Raw genomic sequence first — 13,596 nt, forward strand, 5'->3', positions numbered from 1 at the left:
ATCAGAGAGCCCTAGTTTTGTTTTTCTGCCATAGTACTTATACTTTTAATACCGTTTTGTTTTTCTGCCACTGTATTTTTTTTTTTTGTGTAAATTCATGTTCTTAGTAGTACTTTACTACATTTTTGATGCAGTACTTTTAATTGTCAGTTAAGCATTATATTAGTACTTTTACTAAGTACTTTTTAAATTCAGGACTTTCACTGTGTTCAGTAGTTCACAGCTTTAACTACATTTTCAGTGCAGGACTTTTAATTTTCCAATGAGGAGTATTTTTACCGTAGAAAGTAGGCTTATTTTCACAATGTGGTATTACTACTTTTTTATTTTTACTGTGTAGTAGTAATAATTTTAACTACATTTTCAGTGCAGGACTTTTAATTATAAGAGAGTAGGCTTTTTTACTGTGTAGTAGTTGTGCTTTAACAGCTACACTTTCAGTGCAGGACTTTTAATTATAAGAGAGTATTTTTACTGTGTAGTAGTACAGCTTTAACTACATTTTCAGTGCAGAACTTTTAATTGTAGGTGAGCATTTTTACTGTAGAAAGTAGGCTCGTTTTTCACAGTGTGGTATTAGTACTTTTAGTAAAGTAACTGATATAAATACTTCCTCCTCAGCCCTGAAGTAAGTATTTATCTGACTGTCCCTGAAGTTTCGCACCAAACCCGTGTAGTTTTTGTCAGTTTGAGGAGGATGGAGGAGCAGCAGCAGCCTCTTTGTTCTCCTCCTCTCTCAGCAGGAGTCACATCTGTCTCCTCGGTGCAGCTGCAGCCTCCCCTCCTCCTCCTCCTCCTCCCCCTCCTCCCCCCCCCTCCCCTCCTCTCTCTGCTCTATCAGGCCGCGCATGCGCGGTGCGTCCTCTGTGCGCTCTACTGTTTGCATTGTGTCTGAACTGAACTGCCGGCTGAGCTTTAAAAATATTAAACCCACCGCGGCAATGTCGGGCAGGTCGGTCCGAGCGGAGACCCGGAGCAGGGCGAAAGATGACATCAAGAGGGTCATGGCCGCTATTGAGAAAGTACGAAAATGGTAAGGAGGAGAGAGGAAAAAAGCGGGCTTCGTTATCTAACACGAGAAAGGCTCGGGCTTGTTGGGGGAGGAGAGGAAGGAAGGAGACGGGATGAAATTGAAAGAAAAACGGATGATTTGTGAACGCGGATTCACGGCAGATGTACTTGCAGCTCAGGTTGCACCGGGGCGCACTAGTGCGGTGCACCGGCTCAGCCCGTCGTCTGGCCGCTTCGTTTCAGACGTAAAACATGATGTACCCGGGTTTTTTTTACTCTCTCTAAAAGGGTTGAACCCAGAAGCCATTTCGATGCAGTCACATGAAGCCATTGCTGCCCGCTGTTTGAGCTCGGAGCGGGTGTTTTTTTGTGTTTTTTTAACGGCAGAAACCTCCGATAACTGTCGACTTGGAAACAATTTGACGACGGCGCTCTTGAGTCGGAGTAGTTTAGTCCGTCTGGAGTTTTAAATTAAGCGCTTTGAGTCGCCCTTTAGGTCCGGGAGAGAAGGAGGCTCGGTGGGGGTTGGGAGAGGGAAGTAGGCTAACAGGAGTGCATGGCTGAACACGTAGTGACTCAGTCTTAACGTTTAACACCACAAAAACACACTTTAATTCACATTTAAACACACAAACACACACACATATGTCGACAGTATGTTTTGTTCATTTTAGGTGTGTAACTCCGCCCGGTGGTAGAAATTATGAGGTGTTTTTTTTTCTTTATCAGGTGGTTTAATCAAACGTCCCCAGGTCAAAGTCAGAAGTTTTAGTAATTTTAAATTAACGGTCTTTAAAAATGTCAAAATAAAACACTTTCTCAAACTCGATTTTAAGCTTTTTTTTGATAACGATTTAAGTATAAATTTTAATTTTCTAGCCATTTTGTTTTCTTTTGCAGTGAAGCCTAAGCTAACACTGAATCCAAAAAGTTCAATTTACGGTACTTAAGTGCAGTTTTAAGGTAACTGTACCTGAGTATTTTAATTTTATACTGTTTTACACTACATTTTAATGGTCTTTTAAAGATAAAACACATCGGTTAAAGTTAAAGTTATTCGTAGAACAGTTTAAGTATACATTTATTTTTGTTTTTGCTGTTAAGTTAATTTAAGCTTTTTTGACAACAATTTAAGAAAACATTTTTATTCTTTTTCATTTCAATTATCATGTAAGCATACTCTGTATGCCTCTAACTTATCCAAAAAGTTACTTTAGATTGACTTACATATATTCAAGTACTGCCCTGAAGTAAAGTTCTAGGGTAATTGTACCTGAGTATTCCTATTTTTGACTACTTAAAATGCTACATTAGTATCAGTTTAATGTACCAAAAATAAAAAAGAAAAATACTAATGATTTAGTGAGTCTTCCATTATTGTATATCATTACACTAATGTGAAAGTAGCATTTAGTTGATTAAGGAGGAGCCAAAAAAAAACTTCATATAATGTAAATTTATCTTTATGTATTTACATAATGGAGTACAAAGTACAATATTTGCAACTAAAATGTAGAATTACAGTGTAAGTAGAAGTTGGTGGCTGGAAAAACGTTTAATTTAACAGTCATTAAACAGTCATTTTGATCAAAATGAAAAGTAACTCAATTTTAAGCTTTAAGCCTTTTTTTGGGGTAAAATTTAAGTATACATTTTAATTATTTTAGGTTTATCGTGAAAGCTGTATCCTTTCAAATGATCCAAAAAGTTACTTTAGACTGACTAGTACATTTACTCATTCACTGATACCACTATATACTGAAATTTTACCAAATTTTAGGGGCAAATATTGTATTTTTTACTCCACTACAATCCTTTAACAGCAGATTTAGGTTGTACATAAAATTGATTGCTTATGTAAATATATATAAAATTAAATATATATATATATATAATATAAAGCACTTTTACCTTGATATTTTAGGCATATCAAATTGATACTTGAATGCCATTTTTAATGTATGACTTTAGATAAATTAAATCTGCCTGCAGAGAATTAGTCGATTAGTCAAAGCACACACAACGCAACAATTTTGATTTACAGGGTGGTAAAATCAAACCTCCCCAGGTCAAAGTCATGAGAACTGGTGATTCAAAAATATTTTTTAATTAACAGTCATCTTTTAAAAATACAACACAAAGTCAAACTTGATTGAAGTTTTTTTCCTAACTACTGCAGTTTTAAGGTAACTGTACTTGAGTATTTCAGTGTTGTACTATTTTATACTGAAATTTTGCTACATATTAATGGCCTTTTAAAGCTAAAACACATCAGTTAAAGTTAATTTTAAACTATTTATACAAAAATTTAAGTATACATTTTAATTATCTCAGGTGTTTATTTTTGTTTTTCGTAGTAAAGTTAATGTGATATGACACTGTATCCAAAAAGTTACTTTATATTGATTTGTAGTAGTACATATACTAAGTACTGTACTCTTAAGTACTGTTTTAAGGCAGTTGTACTTACCTTCTTTATACTGAACTTCACTTTAGTGTTACATTGATGATAAATGATATACAGATACAGGCAATTTTATATTGTACTTTTTACTCCACTTCAACTTTTTAACAGCTAATTTAGATCTTACATACAAATTATTGCTAATGTAAATATATAAAAATGAATATATGAACTCATAAGAACATGTGATTTTGTATGATATGTTATTACTGCAGTGTCTTATTGTCAATTCTAGAATATATGTTAATAAATTTAGAGCTAAAAGTAGTTGATTAAATGATTATTAGTTATCACAAAAAATAACAACAGCTAACAAATTAAGACATTTAAACATGCCAACTTAGGCTTTTCTAATTTTACAATTTTCTAACATTTTATAAAATATATTTTCTGAGGGCTGCAACTAACAAATACTTTCATTATCAGTTAACGTGCCAATTATTTCTTATTGATTCGTTTTGCTCTATCAAACGTCAAATGTTCCTAAAGCCCAAGGTGGTTTGTTTAAAATGTATTTTATCTGCTGTAATTTAATTGTATTCAGAGGCATAATGAGCTTTTGGTAATCAGTTGTGATTTTAGAGTCTATTTATTATTAACATCATATGTCTCCTGCTGGGATAATCACAATATTTTCCATTCACAGACGCATATTAACTAATTTATTAAGCAAAAAATGCAATAACACTCACTGGCTCCGGACTCTAAAATATGATAATTTGCTGTTCATCTCTGCTTAATATCATTTTAAATTTAATATATTCGGGTTTCGGGCTGTTGGTAAAAACAAGTAGTTTGATGATAAAATAATTGGTTCTGGGAAATGGCCATTTTTCTCTTGTCTGACATTTTATGGTATTAAATTAACTGATCCTTGAGTAGAGACCCCAAATGTATTTTTCTTTTAAAAATCTGACTAGAGTCTTTTTTTTCAGGGGCTTTTTTTTTTTTTTTTTTCACATATTTTTTTGCTTTTTTTTTTTTTTTTTTTCTTTTTTTTTTTTTTTTTTTGGGGGGAGATTTTTTAATATATGGCTTTTTTTTTGAGCTTGTTTTTTTTTTTTCAAATTTTTTTTACACATTTTTTTTTTAATTATTCTCCTTTAAGACCATTTTTTTTTAGAAAAATGGGTGACTACACTGTCGGACACCAACGTCCCACAATTTTTAGTTTACAAGTTTTTTTTTTTTTTTTTTCCATTTTTTTTTTTTTTTTTTTTTTTTTTTTACGGTTTTTTTTTTTTTGGTGGCAATTTTTTTTGTTTAATTTGGTTTGGGAGACGTGCCAGACGATTTTTTGTCGACCCCCCCCCCCCCCCCCCCCCCATTAAATGGTTGCCACCTCTCATGACGGATCATCGCCCGTTTCTTTGCCAGACGATTTTTTTTTTGTTTTTACTCTTGTTTTTTATTCTTTAATATTACTCGTAAAATTTATTGTTTTTTATAATCTGGGCATGTTTTTCCTTTTTTTTTTTCCACCCCTTTTTTTTCGTTTATTTACCCCTTTCCCGGGAATAGGTGTTTGTTGTTATTCAGTAAACCTTTGAGGTGTTTATTCGTTCTTTTTCTTTACTTTTTTTTTGAATGAAATTTTTTTTTTTTTTTTCATCAATTTTTACGCTCCACCCCCCCCCACTTTTTTTCCGATTTTTTTCCTTTTTTCAGGGGATTGATTCATGCCCCCCCAGTAATAACCGATGTGCATTTACAATAAAAACGAAAATCCCTTCTGTCAATCATTTACAGGAGATTTGGAATATCACAGAAGATCTAACACAAAAATACATGTTAAATGCCTTTAGCAAATTATTTGTGAATATCAAAACTGAGCGTTTCAGATTGCAACATCTATATAATACAGCAAGTTCCCTGCAAACTTTTTTTGTCAAGTGAAAATTTGCATGTATTTTTTCTTCTTGTTTTGCGAAAACGGTTTTCGTTAATTTAAGAATAAATTTGTTATTGTTTCAAGGTTTTTTCGTACTTTTGGTTTTAAGGGCATTACTGAGTATATTAAATAAACCGATGTGCATTTTCAATAAAAACGATAAATGCTGAAATAAGATATTTTGGAATATCATAGATTAACCAAAAATTGGTTTAAATGCCTTTAGCAAATGTTTTATTTTTTTTATCTGAGCGTTTCAAACATCATTACAGCAAGTTCCCTGCAGTTTTTTTGTCTTTGAATAATTTGAATATTTTTTCTAGTAGATGTTTATTTAGAGATTAAATTTGGGACTTTTTTCTGGTTGTTTTCGTACCTTTATTTTGAAGGCAAGGACATTAAAGGTGCGATTTTTTTGCTGAACGATAGTTAACGTTTTTCGTATCCATAGAAGAAAGGTAAACCCTTTTCTTAATTTATTTCTGCCCCCCCCCCCCCCCCTTTATTTTTCCTTCTTATTGTTTTTAACGTACGTAGTTTTTGAGTCATCGTAGAAAAACAAAAATAAGAAGAACGGTAAAGATGACTGAAATACGGTCCGAGGTTGACGACTCCAGAGAGACAGCTCCTCTCCCGGGAATGATGGACATGCACGGTACGTACCGAAAAATCCTAAAGTGATGCTTTTATTTTTGTCAGCAAATCCCCGACAAATCCAAATTCAGATCCTTCCTGAAAACCCGCCTTTTTAAAAACTGGCTTTTATTGTGAGATTGTTCAGTGTACTTTTTTTCTGTCGTTGTTTTGTTTGCTGTCAATTTTTCATGTTGCTTTTTTACTTTTTGTACAGTGTATTTGAGTTCCTGTAAAAAGTGTGCTTATAAATAACATGTATTATTATTATTATTATTATTATTATTATTATTATTATCATTATTATTATTATGAGATCCCCTAAAAAGTCCAATCAGTGTATTAGTACGTCTCTACGATTAGTACGTTTAATTTTTTTTTTTAGCCATACCTGATCCCTCAATTTCATTGGGAAAAATGCCTAAAAACTAAACATATGCTTTTTTTAAAATTTATTTAATTTTATTAAATTTTTTGGAAAAAGCTGCTACGATCCTAAAGAAAAAGCCTGAAATCTGGAGGGACTGGTTGCTTTTTCTAAATACAGCGACATCCTCTTGTCAGACACCTTTACAGTTTGAGACGCTTGATTTTAGAAATCCGCTGCAGCACCTTAAAGTGTTAAATCTGGCTTTTCCTGCAGACACACCGAGCTTTTTATTTTGAGACGTTTGTGCCCATTCCTCCGGCAGGGTTTTATGCAAACTATTTTAAAAAATGACAAATTCTAATAATAGAATACACAACTACATAAAAAAAGGTTTTGTGTCTTAACCCTTTCACACCAGGATTGTCATCAGTTTTCTTGTGCTGCAATGAGACACAAGCATTTAACCCTTTAAAAACCTGGGGAAGAAGACAATTAACAACTTCATAATAATTACCTAAAAATTAGCCAACAAAAAGAAAATTAGCTGGAAATTAACAACAAAAGAAAAAAACAAAAAAAGGAGAAAAAAGGAAATTAGCGCTTAAAAATTACAATAATTCTGTAACACAAATTTTAAAAAATGACACTATATTATGATAGTTTAAGTTGTTTTCTGGTCATTTTTTCCCTGCTTTTGCAAAAATAGTTTTCTATTAATTTCTTGTAATTTTTAGAAATTTTCTTGTCTAGCTGCTCGGTGTCTTTTCCCCCCACGTTTTCAAAATAAATCAAACCAGTCTGATGGGTCCGAAGGTGAGAAATGTGTCTCAATACAGAGCAAGAAAACTGACGACGATCCAGCTTTCAGTTAAGACCAGTATCTGAAAATCTCACAACGACCAAAAACAACTAACATGACTTCATCTCTCCGTCTTTTTAGATGATAACAGCAACCAGAGCTCCATCGCCGACTCGTCTCCGGTTAAACAGGAAAACAGTTGTAGCACCAGCCCCGCCCCCGAGCCCACCGCCACGTCTCACCGCGAGAGCAGCGAGGCCAAGACTGACCAGAGCCCGGACAGCAAGAGGGGTCAGACACGCGCACACATCACATTTACTCCCCGCTGTCGTTCTTTCTACCTCAGTGGACGTGTCGCAGGCGGTAGAGAAGCTTTACGGCTGATTGGACGAATGATGAGCCACTTCCTGTTTTTGATTTGCCGCTCTAATTTTGTCTCAAATCGTCACAACAGAAAACACAAGCAGCGAGAGAAAACGAAAACGACAACTTCCCCGTTTTCAGGCGTGAATCTTGTTGCAGCTTAACATGCTGGTCTCATGTCTCATTAACCCTTTGAGACCTGCATCAGTTTTCGTGAGCTGTTTTCAAATATCTTTCATAAGAAACTGAAAAAAATTTTGAAACCAAAGAGAAAACTGATTTCTGTCAAAATGTAGTATTAAAAAAAGAGTTACTCAGCAATTTTCATGCAAATGACAAGAAACTGGTAAAAGGTGACAAGAAAGTGAAGCTAAAAAGAGAGCAAGAACAAGAAAATAACCCAAAAAATAGAGAACATTTTCAGAAAACTCTATTTCTGATTATATATTTAAAATTATGTTAGATTATGAATATATATATACTTTTTTTAACTATTATTTATTTTATTTAAATTTTTTCAGGATTTTTTTCCAGGTAATTGACTTGTTTGTTTTTTTCCCTTTTTTTCTTGGAATTTTTTGCTAATTTCTAGGTAACCGTCTGCGTAAATTTTTACAAATTTCTTGCATTATTCTGTGTTTTTTTTTTTAAAAAAAAAAATCAAGCCAATTTGCTGAGGTTTCAGAGGGTTAAGATACCTACAAAGATTTATAAAACACTTTCTGCTCGTCACGAGCCTCAACTGAGTGCTGTCATATTCACATTAAGTGTAGTAAGTATGTCTTAAACACCTTTACAACACATATTTAGAACAAAAGTGTAACAGATAAATCCTGCAGTTACTTCTCACCACCACATCGTGTCATTAAAGCGTCGGAAAACAGCCGTCAGCAGCTACAACACGCCTGTAATCTAGTGCTCAGTGCTGCTGCTGTGTTTACTGCAGATGAAGAAATGCGCTCCTGTTCTGATTTATTGATGTTAAATTCATCCTCAGGTAAGACCACCCCGTCATCAGAGACCTCAGAGAGAGCACAAAGTGCCAAGAGAGACAGTCTGTCCTCAGGAGACAAGGACTCTTCAGACAGCAAAGCCACTCAGGTACAAACACGTCTTCAAACACGCACAAAATTACAACGAAAACCCCAAAAAACCCCACTTTATTTTTTCACTTGCTTCTAACGTAATCTGGTTGTGCAGATACTAAGTTTTATGTGTCCGTTAAATTTCACTCGTTGAGATTTCTATTAATTTTTTTTACTAATATTATAATTCTACTATATCTATATATCTCTCTATATCTATATAGTATCTTTCCAGAAAAATGGCTCAGTTAAAAAAAAAATCAAAAAACAACTGTTGACAGTGAGTCTGTAGAATAGCCACAGTTATCAGAAAAAAATATTTTAATTTTATTGGAAAAAGACACTGCTACCTAAATTTTCAATTCTGCGAGCATCGCAGACAATATTATTTTTCCTTCACTGTATCGATTCGTTGTAGGAATGATGGAAAAATTAATCGATCATTAAGAATTTAATCAATCGTGTGAAATTTAATCAATTTAACCGATATATGGCTATGAAATGTTGCTTTGAGCTTTGATTTAGGGGTAAAAAAGGCATTTGGTTTTGTTTGAAAAAAGCAAAGTTTTTATGTTTGTTAATCGATTGTTAATTTTAGCGATTAATTATTTAAGGAAAGTGCTCATAATTTGTGACCCTAGTTTGGAGACAGAAATCTCAAATTCGGGACAAAAATCCCAAAATAAACAAAATTCAGCCCATTTTATGAGCGTTGTTACACTTTTCTCTGTAGCTGCTGCTTCTACAACTATAACCGCGCTGTGTTGCCCCCGGGGCTCTCTGTGAATGCTGAATGGATATTTATAGCCACAAAGATGCAGCAGGACCTCGAATAAAAGCAACATGTCCTTGGAGCATGTGCGGCACAATGTGCCTTTTAATAAATGTTAAGTTGTAAATATTTCTGCACAGAAACCACCAGGCCTGAGCACTGCTTTTTCTCTCTGAGCTCCCGTTAGTTTCCACTGTCGGCCTTCGACCACAGGAGAAGTTTCAGATCTGCATCTTTGTCAAAAGACGCCACTGAAACCTTCGCACTTTAAACAGTGTCTTAAAAACTATTGCGTGTATTATGAAGCCACTTAAATCATTACTCAATAACAAAACCATATTTTAGATGCAGCTGAGAAGTGTGGCACTTAATAAACTATAAAGACAGTAACAACTAAATAACAGTTAAGGAATAAATTTTTTTGGGAAAAAAAAGCCTGATTATTACAACTGCATATTTATTGTGGAAATGTGATTGCATAACATAATTGTTTGAATTATAAATTTATAATTTAAATGTAAATAAATTTTATTTGAGTTTGGGTTCCTTCAGGCTTTTATACTAAATAAAATAAATAAATATTAAATTACATTTTGCATGTTGTTAAAACCTTCTTAAAGTCTGAAATTCAGTTAACCCTTAGGGACTGTTGGGTGCGTCTTACATGCACACCATTTACATTGTTAAAAATAATTCCCTTTTTTGTGCTTTGTGGGGTTTTTTTCCTCATCAAAAAAAGTGTCATCATGACAAAAACCTGCATTTAAATGTGTATATTGTATATATAAATAATGAATATTGATATTCGTGATCAGGACTGATGTTGTTTTAAAAAAAATACCTTAATGAAAGTAGAAAATCATAGTAATGTATATAATTTTTTATAGCCTGATTGTGAAAAAGTGCATTGTGTGTGCGGAGCGGTGTGAGTGTAATATTAAAGCAGGCTAAATTACATTTTGCGGATGGTTTAAAGGCTGTAAGCTCAGCTTGTCAGAAAAAAGTCGTTGGCGTAAAAGTGAATAGTAAATTCTGTGTTTGCTCGTTTTCACAACAGAAGTGTGTATTATTCCTACAGACGCGTTTCCCGTGTTTGACGTTATGATTTTTCTGGTAGGACCTAGAGGAGGAGGCCCCGCCCAGCAAGAAGAGCAAAGTGGAGTCCTCGTCTCAGGACTTTGAGGAGAGTTAAATGTTTGGGGCTGAGTCATTCCTCTCCTCCTCTCCTCCTCCCTCCCTCTGCACCTCCCTCCGTTAACTCTAGATAATTTAGGGCTAATGGATGCACCGGCTCTCCTCTCACCACCCCACCTCCCCTCCTCCAGACCAAAGGGAGAATGGACGTCTCTCTTCCTCCTCTTCCTCCTCCTCCTCCTCCTCCTCACACTCCTCTGCCACAGAGGGAGAATGGATATTACCTCTATTCACTGGTCCCCTCCGTGCTTCCTTCCAGTTTCTCCACTTTTTCACTAATGCCAAGAGAAGCTCTGAACCGCCGGGGGCCGCGGTCCCCCTCCGTGACCAGGGGGGCGCCGCCACCGTCACCCGAGCCCCACCCCCACCCCCAGCCACCGCCAGGCCAGACGACAAACACTGACCTGCATCTGTGACTAGAAAGAGTTAACACTGGGGATCTGAGATTAGGACGAGGTTGACTCCGGGCGCCGCTCTGAGACCCGTTTTTCTGCTCCCGGTTCAGCTCAGGATGAGGCTGACCTGGTCTCAGATCGGCGGCGGCGGCGGCTGAACCTCCACCCTAAGACCACGTCACGTCAATCCTCCCGATTCGCCTCCTGTTAGACTAATGTTCTATATTTGTTTAGGAAACGTTTAGGGTTTTTTTCTCAGGAGGGTCAATGCACTGTTATGGTATGTCACAATCGATCACAGATAGATTTGCTGCTGTAGTGGAAGTCTTTTTTCTCTATCCATGAAAAGTTCTCCAGTCATATTTTTGTTTTTTGAGTTAGTTTGTGGTTTGTAGAAGATGAAGAAGAAGAAGAAGAAGGTACTGGTTAAGATAAACTCTCGGATAAGTAGTGAGGACAGGTAGCGTAGATCCTGAAGGTGTGCCTTGAGTTGCTACGATTAAATTTTAGGTCAAGCAGGTTTTGAATTTTGGTGCCATGTTTTGTTTTGTTTTGTTTTTTTGCCTTATAATCATCACTAATTAGCATGATCCAATATTTATTCAACTACAACACTTTTTATTTGAAGGGATAGTTCAACATTTTGGGAAATATTCAGAACAAAGGGAAACTGCTTACCTGTTTTTTTGGGGTATTTTTTGCAAATTAACCCCATAAAGAGTTTTTTTTTTGTCAGCCAGCCCAGAAGGTAGCATCGCCTGGTTCCTGTGATAAAAAGCCTGTGGGATTTTTCCATCGGATTTTGGATTATTCATTATTTAGGGGAAAGACCTTTTGTATTTCACATGTTTTTTTTCTTAAAAATGAACTGGTTGCATAAAGGTTCACTTGTGTCGGGCTAGTGCAAGCCAAATTAACTGCAACTCCCTTTGTTTTTTTTGTTCTTTTTCACTTCTTGAGGGAAAAAACGAAACTTTTTGTGCAGATTAAACAAACAACATAACGTGTTCATTAGTTTAACCCCTTACATCCTGGATCAACATGGCTTTTCTTACGCTGCGTTCAGATGCCTTCACGAGTATTTAAACCGTCGAAATCTGAGTAATTTGGTTTGCAATCTTTTGAAAACATTAAGGAAAAAGGGCAAATAGCAAAATGTGCTGTAAATTTCAATAAATTTGTAGATTTAGAAGATTATTTTAAAAAAAAGCTTGGGAAAAATGTCATGAGAACTATATTTATAATCATGACAATTAGATTTTAAAATTATCTTATAGGATCATTATTTTAAGCAGCTTTTTTCCAGGTCTTTTTTTTTTATATATTTTACTTCTTTTTTTTTTTAAATTTCCAGTAATTTTCTTGTATTTTCTAATAGTCTCTTGCAGTTTTTTTCTTCTTTCTTTGCCTTCTTCGTGTGTTTTTGAAGTTAAGTTCCTCAGGTTTATAACTGTTAAAGGTGCTGATTGGCTGATATTTTCCCCCTTTGAACAGAACCAGGCTGACTGTTTCCTTTTTTCCAGTTTTTATGCTGAGCTAACCATCTCCTGGCTGCTGTAGCTTCATTTTTACTGCACTGACATGAAAAGTTTTTTTCCCAAAATGTGGAACTACTCCTTTAAAACGGTTTGAGACTGGAATTTGAACACTACCCAGAAGGACTTACTTTTCTGGTTATTTAACATCTGCAAACCTCATCATTCAGAGTTCCCGGCCGCTGGTGTGTTTGTGCTTCAGCTGGAGTTTTTTTCCTTCACTCTGACGTAGAAACAGACCAGTTACTGGGACTGGTTTCCCACCATCATGACTGGTATTCAATCACGTCTCACCTCTGTTCATGTTCTGCGTGTCACTACTTATCTCTGACAGAAGGGTCCGGTGTTTTTAGCTCGAGCGTTGGTTCTGATCCCCCTAAAGGTGCTGTCTATCGGCTGAATCTATACACGTGTGGCATCAAGCAAGCTCTCGGTTTTTGTGCAGATTTGTGCAATTTACTTGAACTTTATATATATATTTAGTGCGGATTCAGACCTGTGACCTCTAATGTACAACCTCACACACGTTCAGATTCAGTTTCATCAACATTTACTCGCAGATACAGATTGAAATCAATTGAATCACTGCAAACCAATGACTTCATGACGTAACAGGGGCTATAAGAAGTACTTTTACGACGCAGAATTACTTGATCCGATTTCAGCAAATCAGCATTCACATGGATGGAGAGAAAAGAAATTTTTTAAATTGTCTCAGTTTAGAGGATGGATTAGCATATACCTCATTCCCAGTCCAGCAGCGCTGGAACTTAAAATGCTATTGTATTGACATTAACAGTTATAAACAGCATTATGTACACTCAGTTTTAAAAAAATCTCACTTATGTTGTAGCTTTCACCTGATTGAGCCGATTGCTTATAGTTTGCTCATAACTGTGTGTTTAAAACAAAAAAAGAGCTGTGAGATATAAAATCTTGTATGTTTTTTTTTTCTTGGGACCATTTTGTTTCACTTTAGATCTTGTACAGATTTATGGTTTGGTTTGACTTATTTATTCCATCAGTAGTGCTTGGTTTTTATCATGTCCAATGGTTTGTTTTCTTAATAAAATTCACAAAAAGA

At 35.3% G+C, this 13,596-nt stretch overlaps 1 protein-coding gene across 1 annotated transcript; it reads left to right on the plus strand.

Moving 5' to 3' along the window:
• The first annotated feature begins 848 nt into the window (after positions 1-848).
• On the plus strand, positions 849-13,596 carry bcl7a (BAF chromatin remodeling complex subunit BCL7A). Its single transcript, XM_042509737.1, has 6 exons — positions 849-1,033; positions 1,508-1,529; positions 5,970-6,021; positions 7,310-7,459; positions 8,529-8,632; positions 10,506-13,596. The coding sequence occupies exons 1-6, from the start codon at positions 849-851 to the stop codon at positions 10,578-10,580; spliced, it is 588 nt and encodes a 195-aa protein (XP_042365671.1). The 3' UTR covers positions 10,581-13,596.

This window comes from Plectropomus leopardus, chromosome 20 (assembly GCF_008729295.1).
Source record: "Plectropomus leopardus isolate mb chromosome 20, YSFRI_Pleo_2.0, whole genome shotgun sequence".
NCBI lineage: Eukaryota > Metazoa > Chordata > Actinopteri > Perciformes > Serranidae > Plectropomus > Plectropomus leopardus.